At 49.8% G+C, this 17,143-nt stretch overlaps 1 protein-coding gene across 1 annotated transcript in view; it reads right to left on the bottom strand.

Annotated features, from left to right (window-relative positions):
* Positions 1-4,870: 4,870 nt before the first annotated feature.
* The window catches only part of ENDOV (endonuclease V), a 96,646-nt gene continuing 84,373 nt past the window's right edge, over positions 4,871-17,143 (bottom strand). The window contains exons 9-10 of the mRNA XM_060080723.1: positions 5,565-5,670; positions 4,871-5,219 (exon numbers count right to left, since the gene is read on the bottom strand). Of these exons, the coding sequence (XP_059936706.1) occupies positions 5,096-5,219; positions 5,565-5,670 (230 nt within the window). The 3' untranslated portion in view covers positions 4,871-5,095. The remainder of the gene's footprint in view (positions 5,220-5,564; positions 5,671-17,143) is intronic.

Below are 17,143 nucleotides of genomic sequence, written 5' to 3' on the forward strand. Positions count from 1 at the left end.
ATCTGTGCTTCCACTGCAGGGGGCATGGGTTTGATCCCTGGTTTGGGAACTAAGATCCCGCATGCCGAGCAGCGTCGCCAAAAAAAAAAGGAGCTATAAGATTTCTTCCTAAAAATTAGTCAAAAAAGGCTATATTGGGCTTCCCTGGTGGCGCAGTGGTTGAGAGTCTGCCTGCCGATGCAGGGGACACGGGTTCGTGCCCCGGTCCGGGAAGATCCCACATGCCGCGGAGCAGCTGGGCCCGTGAGCCATGGCTGCTCAGCCTGCGTGTCCGGAGCCTGTGCTCCACAACGGGGGAGGCCACAACAGTGAGAGGCCCGCGTACTGCAAAAAAAAAAAAAAAAAAAAAAAAGGCTATATTTGTTTCCCAGGGCTGCTGTAACAAAGTACTACAAACCGGAGGGCTTAAAGCAACAGAAATGTATCATCTCACAGTTCTAGAGGCCAGAAGTCTGAAATCAAGGTGTGAATAGGTGGAGCTCCCTCTGAAGGCTCCAGGAGAAAATCTGTCCCATGTCTGTTAGCCTCTGGTGCAACACGCAATCCTCTGGTGCAACACGCAATCCTCTGTCTCTCTGCTTGCCCCGCGTAACTCCAGCCTCTGCTTCTATCACTACATAGCGCTTTCCCCTTGTGTCTCTGTGTCTCTCCTCTTCTTACAAGAACTCCAGTCATATCGGATTAAGGGCCTACAGTAAATCATCTTAACTGACATCTGCAAAGACCCTATTTCTAAATAAGGTCACACTCACGGGCTCAGGACCTGGATGTATGTCTCTGGGAGACACAATTCAACCCATAAGAAAAACAAAGAGAATGAACTTTTTAAAGGTTCTTGAGACATTCTCACATTGCTTCCAAAAAGCTCATTCCAATTTGCCTATGGACCAGCAGAGTACCGGTATCATCCTCCCCAAATCAAGTAAGAGTATTTTGGTTTTCTTCCTGAGTTTTATTATCTTGATTTCTGCAAATTCGATAAGTGAACAGCGGCATCTCATTTGCGTTTTGGTAAGGAAGGACACAGAAAGTGCACAAGGTACTCAGGACTCAGGTTGGTCATCCATTACAACTGAAGGATGGTGGACAGTCAGGACCAAGGGCTGGGGACAGACAGGAACTGGGCCAGTGTGTGTGGAGTCCTCAGGGCGGACCTGGGAAGTGGAGGGTGTCTGCTGAGCTGGGAGTGGCCATCACAGGACACCACCCAGGCAGGGATGGAGAAACATTTAACTAGCCGAGATCATAGCTCTCTTCTTACAGAAAGCAAAAAAGGCAGAGAGGACTGAAATTTCCATTTCTGCATCTGAAACTAATGTTTCCAGCAAGGAGCCTGGATGGCTTTCTGCAGACAGCCCAGCTGCTGAGGCTGGAAGAGGTTTGTCTGGTTTGCTTGTCACAGTGGCAGTTCGGACCGATGGTTGCAGGGGATGAACGTGGCAGCAGACACTCGGAGTAAGACATCCACGAGGCCGTCGGTGCCACCACACGTCAGAACACTCTGTGCTCAGTCCAGAATAACCCCAGCCCCTGTGAATTATTCATACCAGCCACCTTATGACATGTGGTCACATTCCAGGCAGAATGTCAGCCAGGGGGAAATTTGTAAATATAATTTGTATTCTCAATTTTCGTCATAGTTTTGGTCGTTATTTTCCCCTCATAACTCTCCATCTTCCTCCCATATTTTCCCTTCTCAGGTTTTTAATCAGAGGGATCTGTCAAGAGTGACTCTGAAAGTCTCTGCCTTTTCTCGGAATGTGCTCTCTCCGGTGGCGGAGCGTGCAGCCTCCAATCTCTGAGTTCATGTTTACGATACATATTTTTATTACCTTTGAGTGAAAGTGATTGCTATGGTTATCTCCTTCTGAAATATATATTTTCCTTTCATTTATTTCGAGTATGGTTTGAATTTTTATGCATCTTTCAATCCCTGTTCCCCAAAGAGGTAGGTGGGGCAGCTGGGACGCGGGGCCACGGTTCTCCCTGCAGCACAACCGCCCCCTTCACAGCATCCCCAGAGGGATGGTCTCCCTTCTCTGCTCCCGTGGGCACCACCCACTCCCAAGTAAGCCTGAGGAGGGCTTTCCAGGGGCTTCTGAGAGCCCAGCTCTCATCAGAGCATAGGGTTGAGAGAGTGAGCTTGAAATGGGGGGGGGGGGAAAGGTGTAACTGTCAACCTGATTTCCACTGGATGAAAAAGAATTTTATGATGAGAGACACGAGGAGGGCCCTAGGCCAACTCAGAAACTCATTTCTAGAACCAGAGGCTGCATCACTGACTTAAAATGGTCCAAGGTTGACAACATAATCAAAGTCAGAACCCCCAAATGGGTCTGTAATTCCCATTTTCCTTTAGCCTTTCACCGTAGCCACAATTACCATGCAATCCCCCCGCCCCCAGCACTTGGTTAGATCACAAAGGTAATGAGATCCAGTGAGAAGGCCAAATTTCTTGTGAGCCAATTTACTTTCCAAAAAGACAAGTTGGACTTTGGAACCCTTCACCTTGACCCTGACACCACCCTGTGTGTGGGCCTGTGGAAGAGAGTGGTAGACCAAATGTAAGGTAGATAGCTAGTGGGAAGCAGCCGCATAGCACAGGGAGATGAGCTCGGTGCTTTGTGACTGCCTGGAGGGGTGGGATAGGGATGGTGGGAGGGAGACGCAAGAGGGAGGGGATATGGGAACATATGTATATGTATAACTGATTCATTTTGTTATAAAGCAGAAACTAACACACCATTGTTAAGCAATTATACTCCAATAAAGATGTAAATAAATAAATAAATAAATAAAAATAAAAACTAAAAAAAAAAAAAAAGAGAGTGGTAGAGCCAGGCACACAGACTGAGAGTCAACCGGGCTGTGAGGTGCTCCCACCCTGGGTCTCTCCTCCCCAGATGCTGATGGAAACTAAGGAAGGTGGGAAGAGTTTGACTCGGGGACCAGAGGAGGTGATAGAGCGCTGGCACGTACATGCTCCTAGCTGTCTGGAGTGAAGCTGGGCCCAAACAGTTACATGGGGCAGGGTACCAGCTGCAGGAGCTGGGACTGGGGGACTCTGGAGACTCTGGGCGTAAGCAGGGCTGCTTGGGGGCCCTGGTGACACATTGTGGCATAGTGTTGAGGGGGTCATTCCCCAAAAAGCAACTTGGGTGTGTCCAGGAAGCACATGAACACAGTCATAGGCTCTCCCTCGAGGCTGAGAGCAGAGGCAGGTGATATAAAACCACAGCAGGACAACCAGGAGGGATGACAATCCTCTGTGTGACCACCTGGTTTGTGAGCTCATTTGAGGCTCCTGGGGGATGTGGGGCCTCCTTGCTGTGATTTGGGGCAGGGACTGTAGGTATAGGGGGGACAGAGGGAGGGACTTTGGACAACTGCTGTTCTGTACGTTATGACATTGGGTGACACGTGTGAAATGGCTGCATTTACCCCTGCACTGTCACAGCTACTCAGGCGAGTCAGCACCGACCTGTCCCCACACCACTCAGGCCAGCGTTCCTCAGCCTCAGCACTACTGACATTTTAGGCAAATGATTCTGTTTTGTTTATATTTCAGCATTTTTTAAACATTGTGGTAAATGCATGTAACACTTTTAACCATTTGTAAGTGTGTAGTTTAGGGGCATTAAGTACATTCACATTGTTATACAACCTCACCACCATCATCTCCAGAACTTTTTTAATTTCCCAAACTGAAACTCTGTCCCCGTTAAACACTGACTCCCCATTCCCGCCTCCTCTCAGCCCCTGGCACCCACCCTCCTACTTTCTGTCTCTATGGATTGGACTGCTCTAGGGACATCATATAAGTGGAATCAGACAGTGTTTGTTCTTCTGTGTCTGGCTTATTTCACCGAGCATAATGTCCTCAAGTTTCATCCATGTTGTAGCAGGTGTCAGATGATTCTCTGTTGTGGGGTGTTCTGTGCACCGTAGGATGTTTAGCAGTATCCCAGCCTCTAACAACTAGATGCTAGAAGCACTTCCCTCCTCTCAATTGTGACAACCCAAAAATGGCTCTTGAATTTGCCAAATGTACCCCTGGTTGAGAACCACAGCTCTGTGCACAGTCATCTCTGAAGACTTGAGTCTCCCCTTCATGTACCTGAGCTCCACAAAGGGGCAAGGGCACCTCAGGAATGTGTCCCCAGCCCCCCGCTGCAGCCCAGCTCCCAAATCCCATCAGAAGGTTCCAGCCACACACATTCCATGTCAAGATCACTTAATAACATTAGGGCAGATTTTCAAAATTGCCATTTTTAATAATTTTTTAAAACACCTCTCTTTTCTTAAATCCACATTAAGCATATGGCAAGCCATGTGCTGGCTGCATTGCCTCTTGCAAACTCAATGCTGGCCTCTTGTTTTTTACCTTCCATATGGGGAGACATAAATCCTACTTAGAGACAAACCTCAGGAGATGTGAGAAGCATGTACGAGCCAAAGATAAACAGCCTGTTTTGTCCTTGGACACATAAGCTGGATTTTCTTCAGTAATCCAGGCCCTTCTCAGAAACAGCCAAGAGCAAGGAAACTTTACAGCATGATCCATAGCCACACACACACACACACACACACACACACACACACACACACACACACACACCCCAAAAAGAGCGAGTCTGGCATTCAAGGCAGATGACAGCCACAACTTGGGCAGAATTTCAGCATGCCACTTCTTCCTCCCAGACCCTGCCAACACAGCTCGGGCTGATCCACACAAATTCCGCATTTCCACTCAAGCCCCATATAGCTCTGCTAATACCCATCAGCCCGCAGACAAAATCTTTTACTTCCCAGTAAGTCTGGAACAAAAAAGATGCATTTGCATGGGCTTTGGGAATAAAGGAGAGACACTGGAGGCCCTCAGGATTATCTTGGCAGAGAATGAATTTTGTTTGTATGTGTATGATTCATCGGGCATTGATTAAGAGTCACAGGATTTGGGGACTGGCATCAATCAGAGCACCTTACAGTGGAAACAAATAAGCCTACCTTCCAGGGCCAGAGGGGAACCCAAGAGCGGTGGCCATCCAGCTTTTGTTGGAACGTTCTGGAGAGGTGGCAGATTTCCCCCCAGTCTTCACCCCTCTCTGTGTCCCCATCCTCTGTCAAGTGACCTGCAGCTCTTCCCACAGAGGCAGAACGTGCTTCCCTGACCCCGGACTTCAGGCTTGGCCTTGAGACTTGATTTGGCCAGTGAGACACTAGTGAAGCAGCAAAAGCAGGGGCTGTGAACATACTGGGGGGTAGACTCTCCCCCTTGTTCGCCTCTTTCTCCAGAACAAGAAGCCACCCCAGTGAGGCCACCCACCCGAGGAGGACGAGAGCGCCAAGACGCCGCGTGAGGCAGCCCCCAGCCACCCCCAAATCCAGGAGAGTCAGTGCTGCCACGTGAAGCCATGAGTTGGGCTGGCTTGTTATGCATCGTTATTGGGCCAGTAGCTGACCAATACAGACACTGCAACACCACACTTCCAGGGGCAGGCCTCTGAGGTCTCTCCATCACTTTTATGAGCAACTCACTGACTGGTTCTGATGAAGAAACTCACCTTGATGAGGATGGCATTGCCTTGTCGATATCATTGTCATTGGACAGTGACATTTCTGCTGTGCCAGCTTTGCCCCTCTTCACCAGGCGGTGGGTGGGCTTGGCCACTGAAACAATCCAGAACAAGGGTAGTCAGTCCTGGATTCGGCTGCCTGTCAGCTAGGTTGCGATAGCTCTCGAGTCTCCCCTGCATCTCCCTCCCTCCCTGGGATGCTGGGGGAGACGCCACTTATGGAGAAGATTGGTCTTGGCACTCAGTGTGTCCACACAACTGAGGAACGTCACAGGGTGAACGATGATCAAGCCAGAGGCAGGTCACTTTGGAGAAGGCAGAGCCCCCACTGCAGCCGGGCAGCTCTGGTGACCCTTCCCTCCACCCCTTGCCCTCTGGCTCCCATCACAAGTGCTCTGTCCTGAACAGATGCTTGTACCCCCAGGTTCATGTCGGCATCACTCACAACCACCCAAATGTAGAAGCAACCCAAGTGTCCATCAATAGATGAATAGATAAACAATGTGTGGTCCATCCATTCAATGGAATATTATTCAGCAGTCAAAGGAAGGAAATTCTGACACAGGCTGCAACATGGATGAACCTTGAGGACATTATGCTCAGTGACATCAGCCACTCACAACAGGACAAATACTGTACGATTCCGCTTATATGAGGTCCCTAGAGGAGTCAAATTCACAGAGACAGAAAGGAGGATGGTGGCTTCCAGGGCCTGGGGAGCGGGAATGGGGATCTATTGTGTAATGGGCACAGAGTTCTAATATGGGATGATGTCAAAGTTCTGACGACGGATGGTGGTGTTGGTTGCACAACACGAATGTGCTCAATGCCACTGACTGTACACTTAAACATGGTTAAAATGGAAAATTTTATGTTATAAATATCTTACCACAATTTTAAAAAGTGACCTGTCCTATGTACCAGCTCCCTAAGGCCCAGCTCCTACCCAGCTGTCAGAGAGCAAGGCTGTCTGGGAAGTGGAACCATCATGGGGTGGGCATGGGGAAGGCACTGCTGCCGCCGCCACCCCCTCCTCCTTGGTTTCCTTGGTTTCTGCAGGGATCTCTAGCACCCTCATTGCTTTAACTCAAGTGAACTGACAGCTAACGGGGACCACCCAGGCATAGGGGTGGGCCAGTAGGAAGATACTGGGGCAGAGAGAGTGTCCTCCTGATGCTCCCCTGATCCCACAGAGGCAGCAGCCCCCCCCACACCGTGGTGGCAAATCTGTATGGGGCATGTTTATTGCACACCCTCAGCGGAGGGGAGGGCTCTTTGTGGCTGGTGTCTGGTTCAAAGTTGGAACTTGAGCAGGTGGGGTCCCAGTTGCTGATCCTCCTCCTGGTTGCTGAACATGTCAGGGGTCTTCCTTCATGACATCATTCCTGTGTTGTCACAACGTTCTCCTCTTGCTTTAAAAGAACATCCTTCTTTTGACCCGGCTGCTCAAGAACTTTTCTCTAAGGTTCTGCCAGGCTACGGAGGGCAGATGAGAATGTAGGCTGTAAATCAGGAGCCCTCATGACATTTAGATCCATTAATCCATCAAAAGAAGATTTGCTACCTCTTAGCATCCAGAGGGAAACCAGAAATCCTCTCCCGTGATTGCCCGGAGGCTTAGGCACCAAAATACTACTACTCAGCACTTCGTATAGGGACGTTCAGGAATTTGTGGGACGTCAGTGCTCTTCCCTGTGTCTATCACTTGCAGGTGTACCAACCACCCAACCCAAGCTGAAGGAGTTTGCTACCAGGTGCCTTTGCTTGTCCCCAGATTGTTCGTGAGGGAAGAAACTAATCTTGAAATGTCGAGGAGAACATAAGCCACCACCATAACCTACAGGATCCAAACAACCTTCCAGACCGGGAGTTCTTTGAGAGCCGGAGCCACCTCTGTCCTCCAGCACTTAGCCCTGGGCCTGGCAATGGATAGGTGGGTGGCTGGGTGGTGGGTGGATAGATGGATGGATGGATGGATGGGTGGATGAGTGGATAGGTAGGTCGATGGATGGATGGGTGGATGGATGGATGGATGGGTGGATGGATGGATGGTGGATGGGTGGGTGGATGGGTGGATGGATGAGTAGATGAATAAATGAATCTCTGGCCAAGGAGCGGAAGTTCTTGCCCAGAATCTACCTCAGTAGCCTTGCAACTTCCTTCATTTGTAAAATGGGGTAAGGATAATTCTTTTTCTACCCATCCCATAAGGTTGTTGTGAGGAAAAAATTAGATGACATAAAATCCTTTGGCCACCTCTATAGAATTATACCAATGAGAGGAAGTACTGTTCAAAAGAAAATGTTTTCTTCAGCCTAATAAATGCTTCTAGGAGAACTCACTGATTCAATCAGTGACTTAGGGAATCCTCTTAGGGTAAACAGCACTTTCTATGTTCAGAGGCAGGATTCAGAACAGTAGAGACTTGGTCGATAAGCCATCTCACCTTAGAGCTGCACATTACATTATATTTATTACACCTGTACCTCTTACAAGACTGTGAGCTTGTTGGTACTATATCTTAGACCTATAATCCTCCCATCAGTAAAAATGAGTAACTAATAGGCACTCAGATACCTACTACAGTGATAACCAAATCATATCATGAAAAAAGACATGACTTTACAAAAACAATGCACAAATACTAGGGTGAAATACCTGTGTGAACCGTGTCCTTGTATGACTCTGAGTTTAGAGATAGACATTTGAAGTGGCTTTTTACCCATTTAAGCCTTATATGGACGTGGGGCTTGTGTGATAGTGAGGGGGAACGGGCACGTGCAGGGGAGGTATGTGAGACAGTCTACACAAAGAGCCCGATGCAGGGGCTGACATATAAAAACTCTCCATTCATATCAGCTTATTATGGTCTCTGTGACTTGGGGGTTACTTGCCACTGTGGTCCCAAACCCTCTGTCTTCTTTCCCTGTCTCGCTGGCCTCCCCTCCCCTTTGGATGGGGCAGGAGGTGGTGAGGGCGGTCCAGGTCAGAGGGGGGACAGGAGCATCCAGCCACGCAGGAGGGGCTGAAATCCCTGTGCCAATGACTCCGTCTCCTCCTCCTCCCCACTCCAGGTGTCATCCAGCTGGACCCCAACTGCCAGGGCTGGAGGGTCAAGCGTTCGCTTCTCCTGGGTGTACACAAGGGTACAGAACCATCCCTGGACTTATTTGGGTCTCCAGACCAAGGCAAGCTGGGCTGGGAAAGAAAGGGGATGAGACTGTCACAGGCTTGTCCTCAGAGCACCCCCAGTGTGCTGGCAGCCACCTGCTGCAGGGCTCACTGGGGGGCTAGGAACGAGGGAACACTGGCAGTTTTTATGCATGACAGCTCTATGAAAAGGGCGTAGCATTTACTTTAGCAAATTTGGGACTGGGGATTGACGAGCTGACCAAGGTTGGTAAATATCAAGGGTTAAGCAGCAGGTCCCCCCATTATCCACACTGCCTCTGAGTTGCGGTCATCAGGCTCCCTAAAGGACAGGAGCTGGGGTCAGCAGGGACTCGGTCACATTAGAATTCCTAATATCACGGTCTCACACTTGGGGATGAAATGAAACAGCTCTGTTTTAACCACATAACGTCCCCGGGAGCTGGACCCCAAATGATCTTTAATTATTACAGAAATATCTGATTTCTGGGCCGGTTTCGAAGGCCGCTATTGTGGCCATGTGCTCTGGAGGACACGGGCGAGGAGGCATTCCCTAGGCTCAAGACATTAACCCCCAGTTGAGCAGAAAAGCTAGATGCTCATGGAGCCTGGTGCCTGAGGCACTGGCTAAGGGTCCCAGGGAAATTTCGGCTCTCTCACCACCTTCCCTAAGAGGTTCTCATAGGAGACCCCCCTCACCCCTGATCCAGGGCTCATTCAGAAGTAGAGAGGGGACTTGTCTTTGGTTGTCACAGGTCTGGGGACATTATGGTGCTGAGTGGGCAGGGACCAGGGATGCCAAATGTCCCACAACTGCACACACAGAATCGTTGCAATCGTTAAATTTTCTGTATCAGCTTGGCTGGGCCATGGTGCCCAGTTGTGTGGTCAAACACCATCTAGATGTTGCTGCGAAGGTACTTTTCAGATGAGATTAACATTTAACTCAATAGATGACCCTCCCTAATGTGGGTGGGCCTCATCAAATCAATCGAAGGCCTTATCTTAAGATAAGGTTCCCAGAAGAGGAAGGAATTTTGTCTCCAGACTGCCTTTGGGCTCACAACCGCTACATCAACTCCTGCTGGAATGTCCAGCCTGCCAGCCTGCCCTGCAAACTTCAGATGGTCCAGCCCCACAATCTCAGGAGCCAATTCCTTAAAATAGTCCCTCTCTCTCTCTCCTCCTCCCCACTACTCCCCACTCCCTCTCTCTGTATATATATCCTACTGATTCTGTTTCTCCGGAGGACCCTGACTAATACAACCTGCCCCAAACACCAACAGTGTCCCCCCCAAGAAAGCCACTGAGTGGCCTGGCCCAGTCCCACGTGGACCCCCTATCCCCTGCCTCTACAATGAAGGGACAGGACAGAAGTCCACTCCGCACTAAAGTTCTGCGATTCGACATTAAAAGGGGAACCCATGGGGCTGCCTGTGGGAAAGTGCCTGACGTGTAGAGGAGACAAAAGTTCCAGGTCATGAAATGAGGCCAAGTCCCCTCAAAGCTGGCCTGTGAGCCCGCCCACCGGCCCCCAAAGACCAGCAGCCCCTTTGCAAATGGTTCCAGCCCATAGCCCTTCTCCCACACACGTGGAGGCTCGGATCTCCAGTTAATTGTAAGACTGGATTGTTCAAGGCAAGAAAATCAACAAAATCTCTTCAGTGTGAAGGTCCCACAGTGGATTTCTGGCCTGTATTCTCTAGTCAAATAGTCCTGGAGGTTGTTTTTGTTCTGAAACCTCAGAGCACGAGCTTGCTGGGAAGGGCAGCTGTGGATGGAGCAGAGGAGAGCCAAGGAAGGAAGGTTAGCGCCGAGGAGCAGGGGTGTCTGTGACCGAGGTCACGAGCCCCCTTGTGAGAGCTTTACAGACTGGTCCGTGTGTTTAGGAAGCCCAGTTCTCCAGGGTGGCTCCAACCAAAGCAGTCCAGTGGAGGGACCTGGATTCTTGACTCAGAGGACCTGGGTTCTGGCCACCAATTTGCCATGTGACCTTGGACAAGCCACTTGCCCCCTGGGTCTCAGCTTCCTCATCTGGAACATAGGCATTGAGGTCTCTGGGTGTTGGTTGCCCCTAGTAACCAACATGATGCTGGCCTCCGGGGGCTCTCGGCAGCTGCCCTGCAGCACAGCCTGTCAGTCCTCAAATCCCAGCCATGCCTGCTCCACACCAGCCTCGCTAGTCTCACACGTGAACAGACAGCCCACTTCCCTGAAACAAAAGCCTCAGCATGAACAAGAAAGCCCAAGGTACCAAAATGACACAATGACTGGAGTAAATCCAAGATGCAGCGGCAAAAAAGAAAGGTGATGAGAAATGCAGGAATAACAAAAGTCTGTGCCAGGAAGTTCTGGTCCAAGTGTGGAGCCCCTGGTCTGAGCCTTGAGAAGGATGGATGGAGTCCAAGCCATACATAGAGGGTAACAGGGATGAGATAGGGTCAGGGCAGGGGCTTCTTCTCTGCAAAAAGGAAGGAACAAGCAATCAAGACGCAGGAGAAAATGGAGTGCCTATAAGAAAGGCCTGGTCCAACGTATGCAAATGAAAATGAGAAGAAGTGATTCTGAACCCCTGGTGGGGTGACAGAGCCCAGGTGAGCAGTCCTGCAAGGGGCCTGGAGCCTCAGAACCTTAAGGACCAGGAGCCAGGCCCGGCCCTGCTCGCCATGTAGTGTTCACGTGCATGTGCTTTCAAATGTAGAGCGTCACTCTGGGGCCAAAGCCTGAGACATGAGAGTGCCTCGGACTGGAATGAAAGACCACCAACCAGGTCAGCGCAAAACTTGAGTGGAAGCAGGGGTGTCCCAGGCAGGCCCACATCCCCCTTCTCCCCAGGAGGACAGAGAGACTGCAGAAGCTCATACCTGAGACAGAGCCGAGCACAGAATCCAAAGTCAGGAAGCGGTAGAGGGTGAACCGCACGGAGGCGGGGCGGGGCCAGGTGCTGTCAGTGAGGAAGCCTCACCCAGCACAGCAGACAATCTCTAAAGCAGATAAATCAAGAAATGGCGTTATGAGCATATTATTTAGGCTTGCGGAGGCGACCACCATATAATTAAAAATGAAACAGTTAAAAGTGCTTGCCTTCAGGGCTGAGAAAGGAGGAATAGGAAGAGAGTTCTTTATAAACCTCTCTGAACTGTTTAACATTTTTTTCTTTTTTAATTTGAGTTTTCAAAAGAGCGTACACATGATAAAAGGAGGAAAGAAAATGAGGAAGCCTGAACTTGGATCCCAGCTTTGTATGGTTGTGGCCCTTTCAGCTGATGCTGAGTCTGTGTGTGACTCTCAGTGCTGGTGTCCTCCCCCGCCCCCCCCACCCCTGGTCTCCCACAGGCCTGCCCCATAGCCCCCTGAGAAGGCGTACCTTACGCTGGCCATTTTTTTTTTTTTTTCTTTTTTTTTTGCGGTATGCGGGCCTCTCACTGTTGTGGCCTCTCCCGTTGCGGAGCACAGGCTCCGGGTGCGCAGGCCCAGCGGCCATGGCTCACGGGCCCAGCCGCTCCGCGGCATATGGGATCCTCCCAGACCGGGGCACGAACCCGTATCCCCTGCATCGGCAGGCGGACTCTTAACCACTGCGCCACCAGGGAGGCCCACGCTGGCCATTTTAAATGGAGAAGTCTTGGGAGTTCCCTGGTGGTCCAGTGGTTAGGACTCAGTGCTTTCACTGCCCTGGGCCCGGGTTCAATCCCTGGTCAGGGAACTAAGATCCTGCAAGCCGTGCTGCGTGGCCAAAATGAATAAATAAATAAAATAAATAGACAAGTCTGTAGCGAGGGATGGGGCAGGCAGGCTGTAGGAAATGAAGAAAATCAACCATGTGAAAGTACTTTCTAAGCCCTCAGCTCTAGGGACTTCCCTGGCGGTCCAGTGGTTAAGACTTCGCCTTCCAGTGCAGGGGGTGTGGGTTCGATCCCTGGTTGGGGAAATAAGATCCCATATGCCTCGTGGCCAAAAAATAAGAAACAAAACATAAAACAGAAGCAGTATTGTAACAAATTCAGTGAAGACTTTAAAAATGGTCTGCATAAAAAAAAAAAATCTAAGCCCTCAGCCCTAGGAAGGCAGCAGGAATTCACATGACTGTTAACAGCATCTTGGAAAGCATTGTCATCATTGTCGCCTGTGTTCTCTGGTGATGGGGGATTCACAAGGGTTGGGTCCAGTCCCCATCCCTATCCTCCTGTACCGCATTCCACCACTGAGTGATGATGCTACCGAGCCTGGCTGGATCAAGGAGAATGAGCACAGGCTAAGTTAGGACCAGGCAGGGTTCAAACAACAACTCCACTCCTCAGAGGCTCTGGCCTGGGCATGTCTTTAAGGTTTCGCATACACCTTCCCAAGGACCCCCTCCTGAAGAAGCCAGATCAGTTTCCACTCCCACCAATGGCATAGAAGGGTGAGGTTGGCTCATCCAGCTGTGGACCCTTGAAGCTTCTTTCAGCTGGTCTGCGGATAACCCAGCAGGTTGGGAGGGGGCTCTTCAGCCCCTGCTGAGCTGTCATGAAAGAGCCCTGCCCCATCCATACACATCTGAGCACCATCCACAGACAGCAAATGAGTCTGGCCCCAATCAGGGGTGACACACTCAGGACAGGAGGCAGGTGTGCTTAGTGATGTTTTTAGTTATTACTTTTCGTTGTGGTAAAATACAGATAACATAAAATTGACCATATTAACCATTTTAAGTGGACAGTTCAGTAGCATTAAGCACATTCACGTTGTTGTGCAACCGTCACCACCATCCATCTCCAGAACTTCTTCATCTTCCCAAACTGAAACTCTGTCCCCATTTAACACTAAATGCCTATTTCCCCTCCCCCATAACCCTGGCATCCACCATTCTACTGCATCTCTATGAATTTGGCTACCCCAGGAACCTCATATAAGTAGAATCACAGATTATTTGTATTCTTTTGTCTAGCTCATTTCACTTAGCATAATGCCTTCAAGGTTCATCTGCATTGTAGCATATGTTAGAATTTCCTTCATTTTTTTTTTTTGGAATTTTGCCTTTTTTTAAAAAAAAATATTTATTTATTTATGGCTGTGTTGGGTCTTCGTTTCTGTGCGAGGGCTTTCTCTAGTTGCGGCAAGCGGGGGCCACTCCTCATCGCGGTGCGCGGGCCTCTCACTATCGCGGCCTCTCTTGTTGCGGAGCACAGGCTCCAGACATGCAGGCTCAGTAATTGTGGCTCACGGGGCCAGCCGCTCCGCGGCATGTGGGATCCTCCCAGACCAGGGCTCGAACCCGTATCCCCTACATTGGTAGTCAGATTCTCAACCACTGCACCACCCGGGAAGCCCAGAATTTCCTTCATTTTTAAGACTGAATAATTTTCTGTTGTGTGGATGGACCACATTTTGTTTATCCATTCATCCACTGATGGACAACTGGATTGCTTCCACCTTTTGGCTGTTGTGAATAATGCTGCCATGAACATGGGTGTACACATATCTCTTGAAGACTGTGCTTAGTTTGGGGGACTTTGGCTGTTCATATAATGGCCCTTTCTCTTACAGAATTCAAAGTACTTGTTTTAAAATCAGCACAGCAACCACAGCGGAGCCCTTTCCCAGTGTGGCTAACGCTGAGAATACCTTACCTAATGTGCTCAGGAGGGCATTTCTACGCTTACCCCCATTCTATAGATGAGGAAACTGAGGCACAGAGAGGCTAAGAAACTCATCCAAGGTCACACATGAAGCAACCTCTGGGGAAGGGTTGGATCAGGGCAGTCTGACGCCTGAGCCCACTTTCTAAACCATTCAGCTCAGTGCTTTTAGTATCCTCCCTGAAAAACAGAGAGGCCGGCATAATTGTCATTCAGTGGGAAAACTCAAGTCACAGACAACTTAAGTGGCTCTGAAGGCCACACAGCCTTACCTCTGATTCCCCTTCTGCATCTTAGAAACCTCAGTACTGTTATTTGCAGACATTCTGACTTCCTTCCCTCCTCCCCTCACTACCTCTTCAGAAACAGTGTTGCTAGGACTTTACTTTTTCTGAATCCAGCCTGGGTCAACCATCCCACAGCTCAATAGAGGCCTCGTGACATCATCAATCAACAAGAGGCAAACTGTCTGCTGAAACCTGAATGAATCAGACCAGAGAAAGGTTAGGCGGCCAGGGGGAGCTAAAAGGCCTTAAAAGTTTAAAGAGATCCTGCCAAATGGGTGATTGGCTCCAACTGAGGTTAGTTTTAATCAATTATTAAGCAATAGTTTAATATTTTAAGCATTTGCTCAATCACAGAGACATGAAAACATTTCATGATTTTCTTCCCTGTACCTTCCAAAACAAAAAACGTAAAACAAGTGTAGGTACAGTGGCATGGATTTAAAAAAAATGCTTTCTATTGAAATAATTGGATGTCTTTTTTTTTTTTAACTTCTTTTGTATCCCCCACAAAGCCTTGCCCAACGAGAGCCCGGGTAGGTGCTGAGTTCTGATTGCCCAACGTTCCAGCACCGGCTTTGTTCAAGGAACACTGGGAAAAATAATAACGTCCTAAAGTGCCCTGACAGTGGAGGGGCAGCCTGGCTTCTCAAGGTCTCCAGGTGGGCCACGTGGGAGAGTCCAGCATCGGGTCCTTGAACTCTCACTGTCTGTCCTCTGCAATTCTGGTCTCCCCTACTCCTTCTCCCTGCTCCCCAAGCCCTGCCTTTCCAGCCAGTAATGCAGGAACTGGAAAGCAAAGGATAGAGGGCAGCAGGAGAGAAGGATTAAAGCACATTACCATGTTTATGATCAACCCTGGAGTAATGGAGTGACTGGGCTCCCATTTTTATTCTGTGATCAATTCCCCTTTGGAATCTGATACAAGGTGCCTTTTTCTATCCACACATCCATCCATGCACCCATCCATCCATCCATGCACACATACTCCCTATCCATCCACCCATCTACACATTCTTCCATCCCCTCACCCATTTATCCATCCGTCCACCTCTCCATGCATCCATCCACTCATCTATCCACTCATCCATGCATCCACCCATCCATCTATGCATCCATCCTTCCATCCATCCACCCATCCATGCATCCACCCATCCATCTATGCATCCACCCTTCCATCCATCCATCCATCCATCCATCTACCCATATACCCATCCACCTACCCATGCATCCATCCACTCATCTTCCATCCATCCACCCACCCATCTATCCATCCATCCATCCACCCATCCATCTATCCACATACCCATCAATATATCCAGCCATCCAACCATCCACCACCCATCCATCCATCATCCATCCATCCATCTGTTCATCCATCCATCCACCCATTCATCAGGGTGCTGGGTGCTAAACCAAAATCTCCTCAAAGTAAGCTGAGCACAAGGGAGAGAGTGGCCCATCCTCAGGGCAGGTGGGCCTCACAGGGAAGGGTCTCTGCACTCAGTCCAAGGAAACAAGATGGGGTGTGGAGTTGCCAGTCCAGGCAGAGAGACCAATGCTGAGACATCAGCCCCAAACCCCATTTGGTTCACCTGTCCTAGCTTCAGCACACTCTGCCCCTTCAATATCCAGTTTCCAGCCATTCTCTTGGGACCTGCAGAGCGGGGGTTATTTGAAGTGGTCTGCATGCTGGGCAGACCCCAGCATTTCCTGCCTGCCCTGTCTTCCATGGGAAGATCATAGCGGGGAGGAGGCGGTCAAGATTGGGAGCTGTTTCTGCAGATTATTCAGATTCATTCGCTGTATCTAGATCATGCCGTGTCCTAATTAACGCAGACCTTCAAGGTTATACTGCATTTGCAAAGTTTTCTGAAATGGGCCAGCACTTTAAAGTCCAACCACTTCCGCCTCCCCACCCAGAATTTTCTCTCCCTCCCTGAGACTGCCCCCAGACGCCCCCAGTTTCCGCTCACAGAGGGGAGTCCTTCTGTACAGCGGGAACATGAGAACTTGCTTTTGGCTTTTCTGAACTCCGAGCCTCACTTAGCCAAGGGGCATCGGATAACTGATTTGCCTCCATCAGATTCATAGGTGACTAACACGCCCAAGAATTCCCAGGCTGCTCCCGGCTGGGAGTTCCGTCAGTACCGGTGCGGGTTGTTTTCAGTGAATGTCACTGAAGAGGGGGTGGATCCCGGTCAGGAGCTGTGGCTGCGGGGACGTCAGGCTGAGCCTTTCCTACAGTCTTTGGGTTCGATAACAGGGTTTTCTTTAACTCTTCAGACAGGGGATCTGTATCTTCTAAAGACAGTACGTAAAATATTTATTAAGAAGAGTATCTATTTTTAACTAGGGATGATTTCAGTTCTATTATTCATACAGCCTCGGAGGGCAGGCTTCATGCTTGGCGGCTTACAGGAGCTGGGAGACCAAGCAGAGGTGATTCTGAAATTGGGGGGATGTCTTGGGGAGGGGGCAGTGGGGGGATTCCGGGCGGGGGTGTGGGGAG

This window comes from Mesoplodon densirostris, chromosome 18 (assembly GCF_025265405.1).
Source record: "Mesoplodon densirostris isolate mMesDen1 chromosome 18, mMesDen1 primary haplotype, whole genome shotgun sequence".
NCBI lineage: Eukaryota > Metazoa > Chordata > Mammalia > Artiodactyla > Ziphiidae > Mesoplodon > Mesoplodon densirostris.